The following is a 15,805-nucleotide window of genomic DNA, read 5'->3' as shown; positions in this document are numbered from 1 at the left end:
ATCTCTCCAGGACTTGTTCGCTTCAAGGACCCTGAAGCGAGCAAGAAAGATTGTAGCTGACCCCTCTCACCCTGGACACAAACTGTTCATGCCCTTTCCATCTGGTAGGAGGCTGAGGTCCATCAGGACCAAGACACCTCACACCACATGAACAGTTTCTTCCCGTCAGCAGTTAGGCTCATTAACAGAGCCCGGGACCCCCACTGACTCTGTCATCCCCAGGACAATTTCCTACCATTCTGTAACGGGTTTGGTAAGAACTCCTCCGAGGCCGCAGAGTCAGAGTCCACAGCCGGGTGGGTTGGGGGGTTCTGGTGGTAGGGTTCCTTGGGCCCGGAGGAAGGGCCCTCATAGTCCACACTGCTGGGTGTTCCTGGCAGTCGTCTTGGTCCTAGACGGTTGTTCTGGGTGCTGCCAATGAAACCCGGCCATGAGTCGGGGGTTGCAGATGTTCCGAGCGGAAACCCATTGCCTCTCCTCCGGACCATATCCTTACCAGTCCACCAGGTACTGAAGACCTTGCCCCCAGTGGCGGGAGCGCAGCAGGCGATGAACTGTGTAGACCGGACCTCCTTCGATGAGGCGAGGAGGCGGAGCACCCGGCACCAAGGGACTCTCCCGGACAGGTTTGACCTTGGATACATGGAATGTGGGGTGGATGCGGATTGATTTGGGGAGCTTGAGCCTTACTGCCGCCGGGTTGATGATCCTCTCAATCTTGAAAGGCTTGATGAACCTTGGGCCCAGCTTCTTGGACTCCACCCGCAAGGGTAGGTCCCGGGTTGACAGCCACACTCTCTGACCCACCTGGTAGATAGGGTATGGAGTGCGGTGACAGTTAGCCACTGTAGTATAGCGGTCCGCAGACCGGAGCAGGGTTGCTAGGGCCCTAGCCCAGGTCTGGCGGCAGCGGCGGATGAATGTCTGGACAGAAGGGCAGGAAACCTCCTTCTCTAATGCGGGGAACAGAGGTGGCTGGAACCCATAAGCACACTGGAACGGTGACAAGCCTGTGGCGGAGCTGGTCAGGGTGTTATGAGCATACTCCACCCACATCAACTGGCGGAACCAGGAGGCAGGATTCTGGGAGACCATGCAGCAGAGGGCTGTTTCCATCTCCTGATTCTTCCTCTCCGTCTGACCGTTGGATTGTGGGTGAAACCCCGAGGACAGACTGACAGTGGCCCCCAGCAGAGCACAGAATTCCCTCCAGAAGATGGAGATGAACTGAGGACCTCGGTCGGAGACTACGTCGACTGGAATCCCATGCAGGCGGAAGATATGCAGGGAGATGAGTTCTGCCGTCTCCTTAGCAGATGGGAGTTTGGGTAGAGGGATAAAATGGGCCAGTTTGCTGAATCTGTCGACCACTGTCAGAATGGCGGTGTGGCCCTCAGATGGTGGTAGTCCGGTGACAAACTCCAGGGAGATGTGGGACCACGGACGATGAGGCACTGGGAGAGGCTGCAGGAGACCGGCCGGAGCCTGGTGGGAAGGTTTATGTTGATTGCACACTGGGCAGGCGTTGATGAATTCCCTGGTGTCCTCGTTGAGCGAGACCCACCAGAAAAGCTGTCGCAGGACGTCCTGGGTCCTCTGGATGCCCGAGTGGCAGGTAAGTCGAGAGGAGTGTGCCCACTGGAGGACGTCGGACCGAAGGGCCTGAGGGACGAACAGGTGGTTAGGAGGGCATGCGCTGGGACCGGCTTGAACCCTAGTCGCGGCCCTCACCGATTCCTCAATCTCCCAGGTGAGGACGGCTACTTGGCAGGAGGCAGGGAGGATGGACGAGGAGCCAGAGGTAGGTTCTTCCTCCCCCTGGAACTGAAGGGAAAGGGCATCAGGCTTGACATTGCGGGACCCGGGGCGATGAGGTTCTTGTCTTTTTTCTCCACGAAGAAAAATCCAGCACCTGCGGGAGAGGACGAGGGGCATATGAGACTGGAAGCCAGGGAGTTGTTAATGTAATTGTCCATCGCCTCTCTTTCAGGAGCAGACGGGGAATAAAGGCGTCCCTTAGGTGGGAACGTACCTGGATGGAGGTCGATGGCACAATCATAAGGATGGTGGGGAGGCAGAGACATGGCCTTAGATTTGTTGAAAACCTCCTTAAAGTCCAAGTATTCAGCGGGTACCCCCGTAAGTTCAGGCGTGGAATTGGTGAGCGAGGCACCTCATGGTGCGGCGGCTTGCTTCAGGCAGACTAGATGACAGGACTGGCTCCAACCCGAAAAGCCCCCGTAGTTCAGTCGATATCAGGATTGTGTCAACGCAGCCAGGGGTATCCCAGAATGAGGGGGATGCGAGGGGTTTGCAAGATGTGGAAGCTGATGTGGTTGCCGGACAGCAGCATTGGGACCGGAACGGTTTGGTGCGTCACTGTCCCCAGAAGATGACCGTCCAGGGCACTGGCTGGAACGAACAGACTGGGGAAGAGGTATCCGGTCGATTCCCAACTGTGTAACGAGTTCCTCGTCCATAAAGGACGCGTCTGCTCCAGAGGCCATGAAGGTGGAAATAGTATGTGAGCCCTCGGTGAGAAGTAGCTGGGCGTGGAAAAGTGGTCGTTGACAGACGAGGGTTTCGGGAAACTGCTCAGCTCACCAGTACTTCTTTATTTACTGGTGATCCCGGGCTTTTAACGGGCAATGGTGAGCAAAATGACCTGCCTGGCCACAGTACATGCAGAGATTGCCCCGTCGCCGCCACTATCATTCCTCCGTAGATAGTCCAGTACGTCCCACTTGCATGGCTTCGTTCCCTTGAGGAAGCCGCTGAGTCGGCGTGTACTCCGGCACTGTAGCACGAGGAAAGCGAGATGGTTGCCCTTGACTTGACTGTTCCAGACGCCTTGCCGAGCGCCTGACCTGGATGTCGCCGCATCCAGGTCCAAACTGGTGGTTATTTCGATAAGTCCGTCCAGAGATGTGGGTAGCTTGAACGAGATTAGTTCGTCCTTGACGTAATCTGCTAGATTGGGCTGCTGAAGCCTCATTAGCCCTCCGGTGATGTCCGGTCCCATGAACACCACTCTGAAAACCTTGCGTAGTTCGTCGGAGAAGGACTGGAAGGAAGCACAGGCAGGAGTACGATGATCCCATTCCGCCGTTCCCCACAGGCGAGCTCTCCCCGTCAGGTGGTTGATGGTAAACGCCACCCTGGCGTCTTCTGACGTGAAGGTGCGGGGCTGCAACAAAAACAGGATGGAACAGTTCGTCAGGAATGCGTTGCAACCCTCAGGATCCCCAGCGTAACGTTCTGGCTCCCCCAGCCGGGGCTCCGAGAACGCCGTAGAATGTGCTGGATCAATTCCAGCAGGGATCGAAGCAGGTGACGTCCGTTGGTCTGAGCTGTGGCTGCCGTGAGTTGCTGTACCTGATCGATCAAGGTGGTGAGGATCTGGTTCTGATTCGCCGGGGTGTGGCGAACCTCGGCAGTGTTGTTGACGAGACCCTGAGCTGTCACATGGTCACTCCCCTGCACATCCATTCTAGGTTCTTATTTAATTACACTCGACACTTTTACATTACACTTACATCTCACATGTTTATGGTCGTGTTATCTGTTCGTTTGTGCACTTTATTTTATATTTTACTTTATTTTATATTTCACTTTATTTTATATTTCGCTTTATTTTATATTTCACTTTATTTTATATTTTACTTTATTTTATATCTTTCTGTACATTTGAATATGTTTCTACTTTGCACTGTGTTGATTGTTAAATGTTTGCATCTCCCGTCATGTCAAATTCCTCGTATGTTCAACATACCATGGCAATAAACGGTTCTGATTCTGATTGTCTTTCTAAAATGTCTTAAAATGTTCTAAATGCATTCTGCAAAGTTGTCTTTTGTTTGCTGACAATCAGTCGCTCTCAATAGGACCTTTTACAATGACGTCATTCTGCTGCTGTGGATGTCCTCTGTCTTGAAAAGTATAAAAGGCATCAATGAGTTTCGACCTATGGTCATGTGTGTTTGGTGTTTAAGTTGCACATTGTGACAACAGAGTCTAAACTTAAACTAGTGACGTTTTAACAAACGAGTAACAAACCTTAACATCATTATTTGTTGGTGAACTCAGTAATATTGTCATAAACCAAAGTGAGGATCATGATAAACTCCACTCAGGTTTCATATTTCATACTTAGTGCCTACTTTGACACCGGGGTTTTTAAATACGTGTTTTTCATGATTGTTATGTTTTTATATATGTTAATTGTTGGTTCCAACCTTCTGCTGATTGTGGTGATCTGTATGAACAGAAGCTTACATGAACCTATGTACCTTTTTCTCTGCAGGCTGTTTGTAAATGAACTGTTTGGTAGTGCAGGGTTGTTTCCATTCCTTCTGCTTCAGATCCTCTCTGACATTCACACTGTTTCTGCTCCACTTTGTTTCCTGCAGATTTATTGTGTTCACTGTTATGCAGGTGTTGAGTATTTTAACTTAGCTGTCATGTCTTATGATCGATATCTTGCCATCTGTTATCCTCTGCAATACAACACACGTATGACTAATAATAAGATTGCCACTCTTATTGCTCTAACATGGTTTTTTCCTTGTTTTGCAATGGTTGTTCTGCTGTCTATGACTTCTCCTTTGCAGCTCTGTGGGAACACCATTTACAAAGTTTACTGTGATACCCACTCTGTTGTGAAGCTGTTCTGCTCTGACATCAAAGCGATTAACGTATATGGACTTATTGCCACTTTTACCACAATCTTTGGGCCTCTAACTTTAATCCTTTACTCTTACGTGAGGATCTTTAGAGTTTGTTTCTCTGGTTGTAAACAGACCAGACAGAAAGCTGTCAGTACCTGCACACCTCATCTCGCTTCTCTCTTGCACTTTTCTGTTGGTGGTTGCTTTGAAATATTACAGAGCAGGTTTAATATGAACACTTTACCCAATGTGTTAAGAATCTTTCTATCGTTGTATTTTCTTACATGCCCGCCGCTCTTTAAACCCTGTACTGTATGGCCTGAATCTGTCCAAAATACGTGTCATATTTAAAAGTCTGATATCAAATGCAGACTAATAATATAACATTTTTCATCAGGTTTTCATAGATTAGTTATTTTAATCAGACCGTTTACTGTAATGTAGATCTGTGCTTCTTACAATGACACAAATAAAGTACATCTTCTGTCTGTGAACAGAGGAGCATCCACGACACTCAAATCTAACAGTATTTATAGAGATAGTGGTGCACAAAGCCATGTCAGAGAAAGTTAAGCTTCAAATCTAATTTACAATTACACCCATATACATATATTTAGATTGATATTATATTACATTATAGTACATAAACGACAGATTCATATCTCTTCTTCATTATCTTATGCAGTTAACAATTCACTTAACTACTTTAATAAACACTAGCCCTATTTTTAGGCCTCTGCTCGAAAAAGGCATACCCATACTAAAGAGACTTAAATTCTGTAACTACAAGGTCTATTTTAATCATTTTTAATGCTATAATCAGATAACACTTTGAGATTGTTCAGATGGGTAAATATTGTGTGTATATTGCTGGTTAATATAGTACATGAAGATATTACACAGCTCAAATTGAAAATATTCAGGTTCGCCTTTTATTGATATTATGTTTTTGAAATAATGCAGCTGAGAGCCTAAAAACTCTCCCAAATCATAGCACAACTGATCAGTAATCGTAGAATAACGTTTGGCTGGAATAAAGTGAAGAGTAAGAGGCTTTTAGTACAGAGAGGTCACGCGAGGTCGTCATTTTGGAACCAGCTGTTGCAGCTCTTACATTGTACTTTTATATACTATATAACTATATATTTCACTTTTTTATCACTCATATTATTCAATACATCCAAATACAGCCGTTTGGCATCATTTTGAGAGCCAGGGTCCTCTCAGAGCCTGTTTCTGGCTCTCATCCATGGGATTTTCTCGTCTGAATTCCAGTTGCTGTGTGTGTATGGGGCTCTAGCTCAGCCTATCATCGGTCGATTTCAGTCAATGAGCCCGCCTTCGACGCATCAGAGTCTTGGGAAGGCGGTAGTGGAAGCCGGGTGTTGATTGACAGAACTTTCAGCCAGTAAAAATGCAGAGTGCTGCGCATCCAAAAACGTAAAATTCCATTCGCCAAAAGTCTGACCACCCACCCACGGGTCCAGCAAGTTAGATTGACCCCCCTTCTACAGGAAACAGACGAGAAACAGACAGGATGTACTTAGCAACAATGTTTGTAGCTTTGAACAGGATAATTATGCCATTCCTTTCGTGATTCTTCATAAAGGTGAGCTGCTGGCTATGATTTTTTCCGGTGAAGTGATGTATTGTACTGGCGTTGTTGGCTCACAGCTTTGTACTGGTTTCACGGAGAGAAAATCCGAAGGTATGTATGGGTTCTGCGTCCAATTCTCATGCTCGGCGATGTATTGATCGGCCGTGTAGCCGTTAGCTTGTTGTTGGAATATCGAAGCGCAGTAAATAGAACGCCGATTTGTGGCCAGAAATACGTGGTATTATGCCACATTTTCTAGTTGCTTATATTAGTAGTGTATAGTTGTGTTTGGAGTGTGTAAAAAGTGACTTATACGATAGTGTTGCCCATACGTTGCTGTTTAATCCGGTATATAAAATGTATACATGCACAATATTCGCTCTCAATATGAGCATTTTTTGGACGATATTTGCTACCCCCCTTAAGCCCGAGAGCCCCCACATTTGGGGGCGTCGTGTACAAGAGGTTTTAACAAGTCTGATGAATTTGCACAACTATCATATTTGTAATGTTCACGATCATGTGGCCTCAGCTGTTATAGTTGTGGATGTCATTCTAAAACAATGTCTTCTGTTATTTATTTCATTTTAAACACGTTTGGATCTTTTTCTTCCCTCTGCAGTCTGGTCCTTGTACTGCTTTAACATTTGAATTCCCTTCTGGGGGTCAATGAAGATCTTATCTTTTCTTTTCTGTAACAACCAGACAGCATGTGAAACATGAGCACAGAGAGGCAGCCGCTGGCAGTAACATGTTAGACACCAGGCTCCCTCCAGCAACGCTCATTAGATAAATAAAAGATTGTAGATCCGCTCCATTAACTGCATCGATTAAATACATCTTTGATCATGTGTTTCTTTATTTTCTGAATATCTTGCTAAAGCTTGAGACATGAGGAGAAGAGTCTCTCTGCAGAGTATTGGTTCATGAACTGGATCACATATACGCTGTTTTGGCACTAAGAGATGTAGATTTGGTCTTGTTTGGATGTGTGCTGAGCGGGCTGTGTTTCTGTAGTTTTTCCATTGTGGGATATCTCCTGTTGATATTTTGATGTTTATGATTATGTTTGTTAAATGTGCTGTTAGGTGATGGTGGGCTTACATGCCAGGATGTTTGCTTTGTTGTTAGTCAATGTAAAGACACCAGACACAAACATGAAATATTCATTTATTCATTATGCTGCTATGGGCCTAGACAGACAGGAGACTTCCCATGATGCACTCAGCTCCCCTCTCCATCTGTGTGCATCTATGTCCCATTAATGTTCGTCTGGATCTATGATTGCAAGTCACCGACTGCCGTTATGTTCCTGTGTAACAGTTAAAAATGTACTTTATTATTATTTCCTATTTTAGATTTGTAATATTTATATTTTGTTTGTCATCTAACGATTCTGTTGAGTTATGTGTGAATTTTATCTTAATGACTTATTTTTATTTAGCGTTTTATTTTGTTAATGCTTCCTGATCTCACCATCTCCATGTCCGTTCCCTGGATGTTCACTGGTACCGGAGGAGAGTGAAGTCCACCACCAGATGATGGTTAAAGTCCAGACAACTGGTAGAAACTATCATGATTCACTTTGGATGCTACTCCAACACCATCCATCCATCCATTTTCCTCCGCTTATCCGGGGTCGGGTCGCGGTGGCAGCAGGCCAAGTAGGCTGACCCAGACCTCCCTCTCACTGGCAACATGTTCCAGCTCATTCTGGAGGATCCCGAGGCGTTCCCAGGCCAGCTGGGAGATGTAATCCCTCCAGCGCGTTCTGGGTCTTCCCCGGGGTCTCTTCCCAGTTGGACGTGCCTGGAAAACCTCCAGTGGGAGGTGTCCAGGAGGCATCCTAATTAGATGCCCGAACCACCTCAGCTGACTCCTTTCGACGCGAAGGAGTAGCGGTTCGACTCCAAGCTCCCTCCTGATGACCGAGCTCCTTACCCTATCTCTAAGGCTGAGCCCGGCCACCCTACGGAGGAAGCTCATTTCGGCCGCTTGTAGCCGCGACCTTGTCCTTTCGGTCACGACCCAGAGTTCGTGACCATAGGTGAGGGTAGGAACGTAGACCGAGTGGTAAATTGAAAGCTTTGCCTTCCGGCTCAGCTCCCTCTTCACCAAGACGGTCCGGTGCAGCGCCTGCTTTACTGCTGCAGCCGCACCGATCCGTCTGTCGATCTCCCGGTCCATCTTACCCTCACTCGTGAACAAGACCCCGAGATACTTAAACTCCTTCGCTTGAGGTAGGCACTCCGTCCTCACCTGGAGGGAGCAATCCACCGGTTTCCGGCAGAGAACCATGGCCTCTGATTTGGAGGTGCTAACTCTCATCCCCACCGCTTCACACTCGGCTGCAAACCGCCCCAGTGAATGCTGGAGGTCATGATTCGAGGAGGCTAACAGGACCACATCATCTGCAAACAGCAGAGAGGCGATCCCCCAGGCGAACCTGACGTTCTCCCCCCCGAGGCTGCGCCTAGATATCCTGTCCATGAAAGTCACGAACAGGACCGGTGACAAAGGGCAGCCCTGCGGAGGCCACACCCACCGGGAATATGTCTGACTTATTACCGAGAATGCGGACACAGCTCCTACTGCAGTCGTACAGAGACCGTATCGCCCGTTGTAACGGGTCCGGCACCCCATACTCCTGCAGCACCCCCCACAAGAACCCCCGAGGGACCCGGTCGAAAGCCTTCTCCAAGTCCACAAAGCACATGTAGACTGGTTGGGCAAACTCTCAGAACCCCTCCAGTAGTCTTGCGAGGGTAAAGAGCTGGTCCACTGTTCCACGGCCGGGACGGAATCCGCACTGCTCCTCTTGAATCCGAGGTTCGACAAGCGGTCAGAGCCTCCTTTCCAGCACCCTGGCATAAGCCTTCCCCGGGAGGCTGAGTAGTGCGATACCCCGGTAATTCGAGCACACTCTCCGGTCCTCCTTTTTGAAGATGGGAACCACCACCCCGGTCTGCCATTCCATGGGCACTGATCCCGACCCCCATGCGACATTGAAGAGGTGTGTCAGCCAGGACAGCCCAACTATGTCCAGCGCTTTCAGCATCTCAGGGCGGATCTCATCCACCCCCGGCGCCTTGCCACCAAGGAGCTTTTTAACTACCTCAGCGACCTCTGCCAGGGATATGGGTGAGCCTTCCCCTAGGTCCTCAGGTGCTGCCTCCTCTGCAGAGGACATGTTGGTCGGGTTTAGGAGTTCCTCAAAGTGCTCTTTCCACCGCCCGACGATGTCCCCTGTCCGGGTTAGCAGTTCCCCCCCCCCTGCTGAGAACAGCCTGGGGTAAGCCCTGCTTTCCCTTCCTGAGCCGTCGGATGGTTTGCCAGAACCTCCTTGAGGCCAACCGAAAGTCCTTCTCCATGGCCTCCCCGAACTCCTCCCATGCCCGAGTTTTAGCATTCTGTCTTAGTAAACATGATATTTTTTGTTTACATAGTACTTTTGATTTCCCCTTTGCTATTAAATACATTTTGTCTCATTTCTCAAATCTGACACAACATGATGCAGCTGTTTCTAAAACTGAGGACATCACGTCTCTGTGTTCACAAAAGCAAAACAAGTCTGAGTAAATGTGTTTTAAACACAAAGGTCCGTATCATTAAAGAGAATAGGCTGCTGATGCTAATGCTAATGCTGAGAGCCTACATTTGAAATCTGATTTTGACATGAAACACGTATTTTAGACAGATTCAGTCCGTACATTAAAGGGTTGAAGAGCGGCGGGCATGTGAGGAAGTACATCAATAAAAAAATACGCAATATGTTGGGAACACCGTTCATATCAAATCTGCTCTGTAATATTTCAAAACAAGCTCCAAAAGAGAAGTTGAGCAGAGAAGCGAGGTGAGGTGTGCAGGTACTGACAGCTTCCTGTCTGGTCTGTTTACAACCAGAGAAACAAACTCTAAAGATCCTCACGTAAGAGTAAAGGATTAAAGTTAGAGGCCCAAAGACTGAGAAGACACTAACAACGAGTCCAAAGACATTATTGACCGTCGTGTCATAACAGGCCAGTTTAACAACAGAGTAGTTGTCACAGTAGACTTTGTTAATGATGTTCCCACACAGCTGGAGAGGAACGATCAAAGTCAGAGTGAAACCATTCTCAATGAATATGAGCAACCATGTCACAGCAATAAGAGTGGCAACTTTCTTATTACTCATACGTGTGTTATATTGTAGAGGACAACAGATAGCAAGATATCTGTCATAAGACATGATGGCTAAGTTATAAAACTGTACATTGCCATAAGTGTACAAACAGAAGATCTGCAGGAAACAAACTGGAGCAGAAACAGTGTGAATGTCAGAGAGGATCTGAAGCAGAAGGAATGGAAACAACCCTGTACTACCAAACAGTTCATTTACAAACAGGCTGCAGAGAAAAAGGTACATAGGTTCATGTAAGTTTCTGTTCATACAGATCACCACAATCAGCAGAAGGTTGGAACCAACAATTAACATATATAAAAACTAGTGCTGGGCAAGTCAACGCGTTAATTTCGCGTTAACGCATTCATTAATTAAAGCCGACAATTATTTTATCTCGCGTTAACGCATTTTTAAATTTATTACTATTATTTTATTTTATTTTATTTTTATTTTTTAATTGAAAGACAAGAGACAATACATATACATAACAACAAGAGGATGACAAGAACAGTGGGATAAAAGCCAGCAAACATCCTATAGTCAGTTGTGTGTGACTGTGTGTGTGTGTGTGTGTGTGTGTGTGTGTGTGTCTGTGTGTATGTCCTTGAGCCTTTTGAGATGGGAAAAAAAAAAAAATAATAATAATTAAAAAACAACAACAAAAAAACAACAAAAAAAACAGTTAAGTATTTTAAATGTATTATTATTGTAACAGACTGTCTCATGTTTATCGTTTTGTATTAGAGATATGATGTCCCTTCGGGGTTGCCGTAGAGAAAAGGCGACTTCCGCTTCTGGTCGGGGGGGCAGAAATTAAGAGAGAAGCTGCACCAGCTGTTGCTCTCCCTGGAGACTACTGGACATCGCTGTGGTAAAGTCAGCAGACACTCAGATCTCCGTGGTCAACTCAGCAGACACTTACATGTTAGTGCTCCTCTATACTGACATTCACGGTAAACGCATTTAAACGGCACAGATCGGGAGCGAGTGAAGGACTTTGAAAGTTAGCGGAAACATTAACGTGAGACAACATCCGGTTTCTTCAGACGAACATCCGGTTTTCAGAATAAGATGCCAACAAAGTATGAATTATATTCACATTAAGTATAAAACATGCTACCTGCATCTCGTGAACCAAATGTTATTGCCCTTTTGTTCATATAGCAGTACTTTTAAAATAAAAGTGCGCAATACACTACTTTTGAATTCATTATTGAACTTTGCCATAACGCAAAAAATCCATGCGATTAATCGCGATTAAATATTTTAATTGTTGCCCTGGCACTAATAAAAACATAACAATCATGAAAAACAGGTATTTAAAAAGCTCCGTGTCAATGTAGGCAGCAAGTGTAAAATAAGAAACGTATGTTGAGTTGATCATCATCACTCTACTGAACACAGAACAGCAGTGGTGGGCCGTGCATTTTATACCTAGGCCTTCACAGCTGTCCTGCAGCTGAAATACCACCTTATAACCACATGATGGCGCCACAGATATTATCAGTTTCTAAGACTGTAACTATGTACGTATTAAATGTACGTAACATTCAGTACGAGACTTGCAATATGTTTGAATAGTACCAAAGCATCTGGAAAATGCAGAAGCTTATATTCAGGAAAATATAATGTTTTCTGCACTCATGGAGGACAGTGGTTCTCAGCTGGTCTGGCTGTGGGACCCACCATCACTCCCATGTAGTGTATTTAAGAACAATTATTAAATTATAAAATAGATATAACTTTGTGATTCTGTTTAGGCCAGCAGAGAAGGCCTTGCAGGCCCTGACGGCCCACCACTGGTGTACAGTAGTGTCTGTATTATAACGTGTCTGTTTTAAACGTCTGCTTGTCTGGAACAATGTGAAGCTGAAACATGAAGCACACATGAACAGAGCTCGGCATAACGGCACTGAACAGCTTCATTAAAGTGATTTTCAAACAACCCCAAACGAACAGTTTCAAAGTCAATAGAACCCTCAGCTCAGAAATGACTAAACACCTTCGTGACATTGTGTGTGAATGAGATTTTACCATCTGCAGTCCGACTGTGAATCTCTCCAGCTGAACTCTGCTTTGACTTCTTTCAAACTTCCAGACACCTGCAGCAGCAGAGTGGCCTCATTATGATATTATATATATCATAAGATATTATAAATTGCTCCCGTAGCTGAGCCTACGGTGTAGAAATGTGATAGACTCTGAATTGTAAGTCGCTTTGGATAAAAGCGTCTGCTAAATGACTGTAATGTAATGTAATGTAATGTAATGTAATTATGAAATGTGTAGTTTATGTAATGTAGCAGGAGGAGGATGGTCCCACGATGCCGAACATACAACCCATAGTGTTGTTGCGTATTATTAGTTACGCTTGTGACGTGTTTTCTTGTTACATTGTTGACGTACGTATTTTAAGGCCAAAGATTTCCTGAACCTCAGCGGTTTGAACACATCTGCCCATCGGAGCCATCAGGTGAAAACAACACAATATCCAGATGTGAATGAGTTTGATGTTCCTAAAACAAACTAATTTAAGTCACATAATAAAATAATCTTTGACAGAAATATCTTAGACCTAATGATCTAAATTACATTTATTTATATTTATATTTCACAATTAATATGAAGGTGCTTCCCAATCTATCAGCTGCTGAACGCTGCATAAATAATTTGAGCTAATTTAAGGTAAAAGCGTCAAATTAAATTTATAGACATTAATCAATGATATGAGTCACTGATTCTACCTCCTTTGTACTCTTCATCATATTCTTCATTCATTGTTTATTTTATTGTTTATTCATTTTTTTCCTGTGAAGTAGTTCAGTTATGTATTTAGTCTCATAAATATTTCATTAATAAAGAAGTTGATCATTTGATCTGTGTGTATGAAATAATAGATCCCTGTACACCATGACAAGAACTCCGCAGCAACCCTCAGATTAACATTGAATTGATTAATATCATATTTGGAAGTTTTCTCTATTTTTCCAAAATGAGGTGGCATCCTAAATGTAATCTTGTGTTAAATTCTAATGGTGTCGCATCGCGGAAGCTGAGTACCATCATTATGTTTATACAAATTCATGGGTTTATAATTCATAATTGAGTTATTAATAATCGTTACATAATTTGATGTTAATTCATTTGTTATTTATTAAAACTGCTACCAGCAATAATGCTACAACAGGTAGGTAGACAGGTAGGTAGGTCGTTGCCTCATTCCAGGGAACCAAGCAGGCTTTGGAGTTGTGGGTGATATTGAAGCACATTTTAAAGATTGTATTGTGAGATGAGACGCCTGCTGTGTGTCCTCTGGCCCTGTCGATGTCCCAAAGACAGCTGAGGACCATGAGAGCAGGATCAGCTGTTACCTGGTTCTGGATCAGAGTCCGAGTAACATTTCTCTGTGTGATCACCGTCACAGTTATTTTACATTTTTACTGCAGTAGCAAATTAATGACAATAAAGTTCAAACGTCCTACTTTCTAACTACTTTTGTTGAGGGCCCTAATCAGGACAACAGCTGGACAGAGTGGATGAGTGAGGCTAAGAGACAAGTCTCCAGAGAGAGCTGCTCTGATCAACTCCTTAGACCTTCAGAAGTTCTCAGCCTTAATCTATTCACAAACTAGTCACAAACTGAAGGAGACAGAATTTTCCCGTATTTATTTTGGCAGTTGTATAAGATTGTCCAGGAACCATTTTGAATCCTTCTGACAGCCGCAGACCTTTACAGGCTCTGAAGACCAGATGTCTTCGGTGGACATATTTCCAACCATCCCTGGTTTTAACCACTTCACCGCTACGATATCACAGTGTTGACAGAATGTAAAGGTGTTTAAGTGTTTAATGTGATGGATTATTTATTGGAAAGATTTTTTTTATAGAAATTAATTGAAGCTAGTTGTTCTTTTGAATTAATCTATCTAAAATGATGATGATTTGGAAAATGATGGGTGGGGATAAACCAGCTTTGTTTCCTGAGCCGTCCTCTTGAGTTTCTAATCTCTCAGTAATACATTTGTCTGGTGGCTGCCAGAGAAACAGGAACACGTGATCGTTCCTGTGCTCACTACACAGGAGCCCAAACACTGCTGTCTTTCCTGTAGTACCCACGGCGACAGCAGAGCGTCCTCCCATGATGCAGTGCGTGAGTGCTGATTGGCTGTTGGTGAAGCTGGTTGGAGCCCCAGAGTGTCCAAGTGTCCACAGTCTCCTCTGGGTTTGGCCTTGTGTTGGTTACTGATGGAAATAGCTGCTGTTGATGAAGCTGCTACAGAGAGGAGCTCCTCCGGGACTCATTAGTGTTAAAGATACAGTAAACACGATGAGTCCTCCATGTCCTTATGTCCACAACAAGGACAACTAACAGAGTGTTGACCTGCAGAGCTTAGGTCCAGGTGGTCTTCACCTCCTTTAGTTCTGGAAGCAGTTCAGAGATTTATACAGAAAATACAACTCTGCATTCATTTTCTGATAAACACGGGGAAATCAAGAGATGTGTGTTTACATCAAGTACTATGGCAAAAAGGCTTCAACAACCAGAAACAATGTTGTTTAGTGACACAGAACACATGTAAATACATCTCGTATATAAACCTGTATAAGTATAAAAAAATAGCAAAGTCATGGGAAGTTTGGGAAAAGACCTTGTTTCTATCCAGGTGGATTTAAAACCTCCATCACACAAAGTTAGAGCCCAACTGATTCTGGATATAATTTGGGGGTTTAAAACATTTCTATAACACATAACGCAGTGTAAACATAAAATTGTAATGGACACATTGTTTCTAAATGACCTCCAATATATCTTTGACATTTGCCGACGATACCGCTGTATATACTGCGATAATACATTATACATATATATTAACTAGTGTAGATAATTAAAATCAACCTGTTTATTTTTTCTGTGTAAATCAACGTAACGTATTCTCTGCTCTTTTCAACAGTAATACTGAACCAGGCCCCCTGGGGCCCCAGAGCTTTAGAGGCCCTGAAGGGCCCAGTTAGTTTGTATGACAATTACACAGAGATCTGATAACTTGTAAATGTGTTTGACAATATGCAGAAACACTGAACTTCTAATGGTGCTGTGTCTTTGATACAGACAATGTCTTAAAAACAATTGTAATATTTCATGAATGTACAATACTTCATGTAACAATTCAGTTCATATTGTGCTAACATGGCACAATATGAACTGAAATGTTAACTTGTAACCTGAGGCAGACTAGTATTCCTGTGTGGTTACACAGGGTCCCATCCATCCATTTTCTTCTGCTTATCAGGGGGCAGCAGAGTATTCCAGACGTCCCTCTCCCCAGCAATGTTTTCCAGCTCATCTTGAGCAACCCTGAGGCGTTCCCAGACCAGACC

General features: G+C 44.6%; 1 protein-coding gene and 1 pseudogene across 1 annotated transcript; one reads left to right on the top strand and one right to left on the bottom strand.

Annotated features, from left to right (window-relative positions):
* Positions 1 to 3,981: 3,981 nt before the first annotated feature.
* Positions 3,982 to 5,389, top strand: LOC116376993 (olfactory receptor 10A6-like). Its single transcript, XM_031838511.1, has one exon. It carries the CDS (start codon positions 4,116 to 4,118, stop codon positions 5,016 to 5,018), a length of 903 nt encoding a protein of 300 aa, XP_031694371.1. The 5' UTR covers positions 3,982 to 4,115; the 3' UTR covers positions 5,019 to 5,389.
* A 4,512-nt stretch (positions 5,390 to 9,901) lies between these two features.
* On the bottom strand, positions 9,902 to 11,810 carry LOC116376994 (olfactory receptor 11A1-like; annotated as a pseudogene).
* Positions 11,811 to 15,805: the final 3,995 nt, after the last annotated feature.

Source organism: Anarrhichthys ocellatus, unplaced genomic scaffold (genome assembly GCF_004355925.1).
Source record: "Anarrhichthys ocellatus isolate YVR2014 unplaced genomic scaffold, GSC_Weel_1.0 scaffold777, whole genome shotgun sequence".
NCBI lineage: Eukaryota > Metazoa > Chordata > Actinopteri > Perciformes > Anarhichadidae > Anarrhichthys > Anarrhichthys ocellatus.
This window is presented reverse-complemented; position numbering and strand designations above follow the sequence as displayed.

What these genes read in the sequence shown, in the direction of transcription:
- LOC116376993 (XM_031838511.1), top strand. Translation starts at nt 4,116, where the DNA reads ATGATAAACTCCACTCAGGTTTCATATTTCATACTTAGTGCCTACTTT.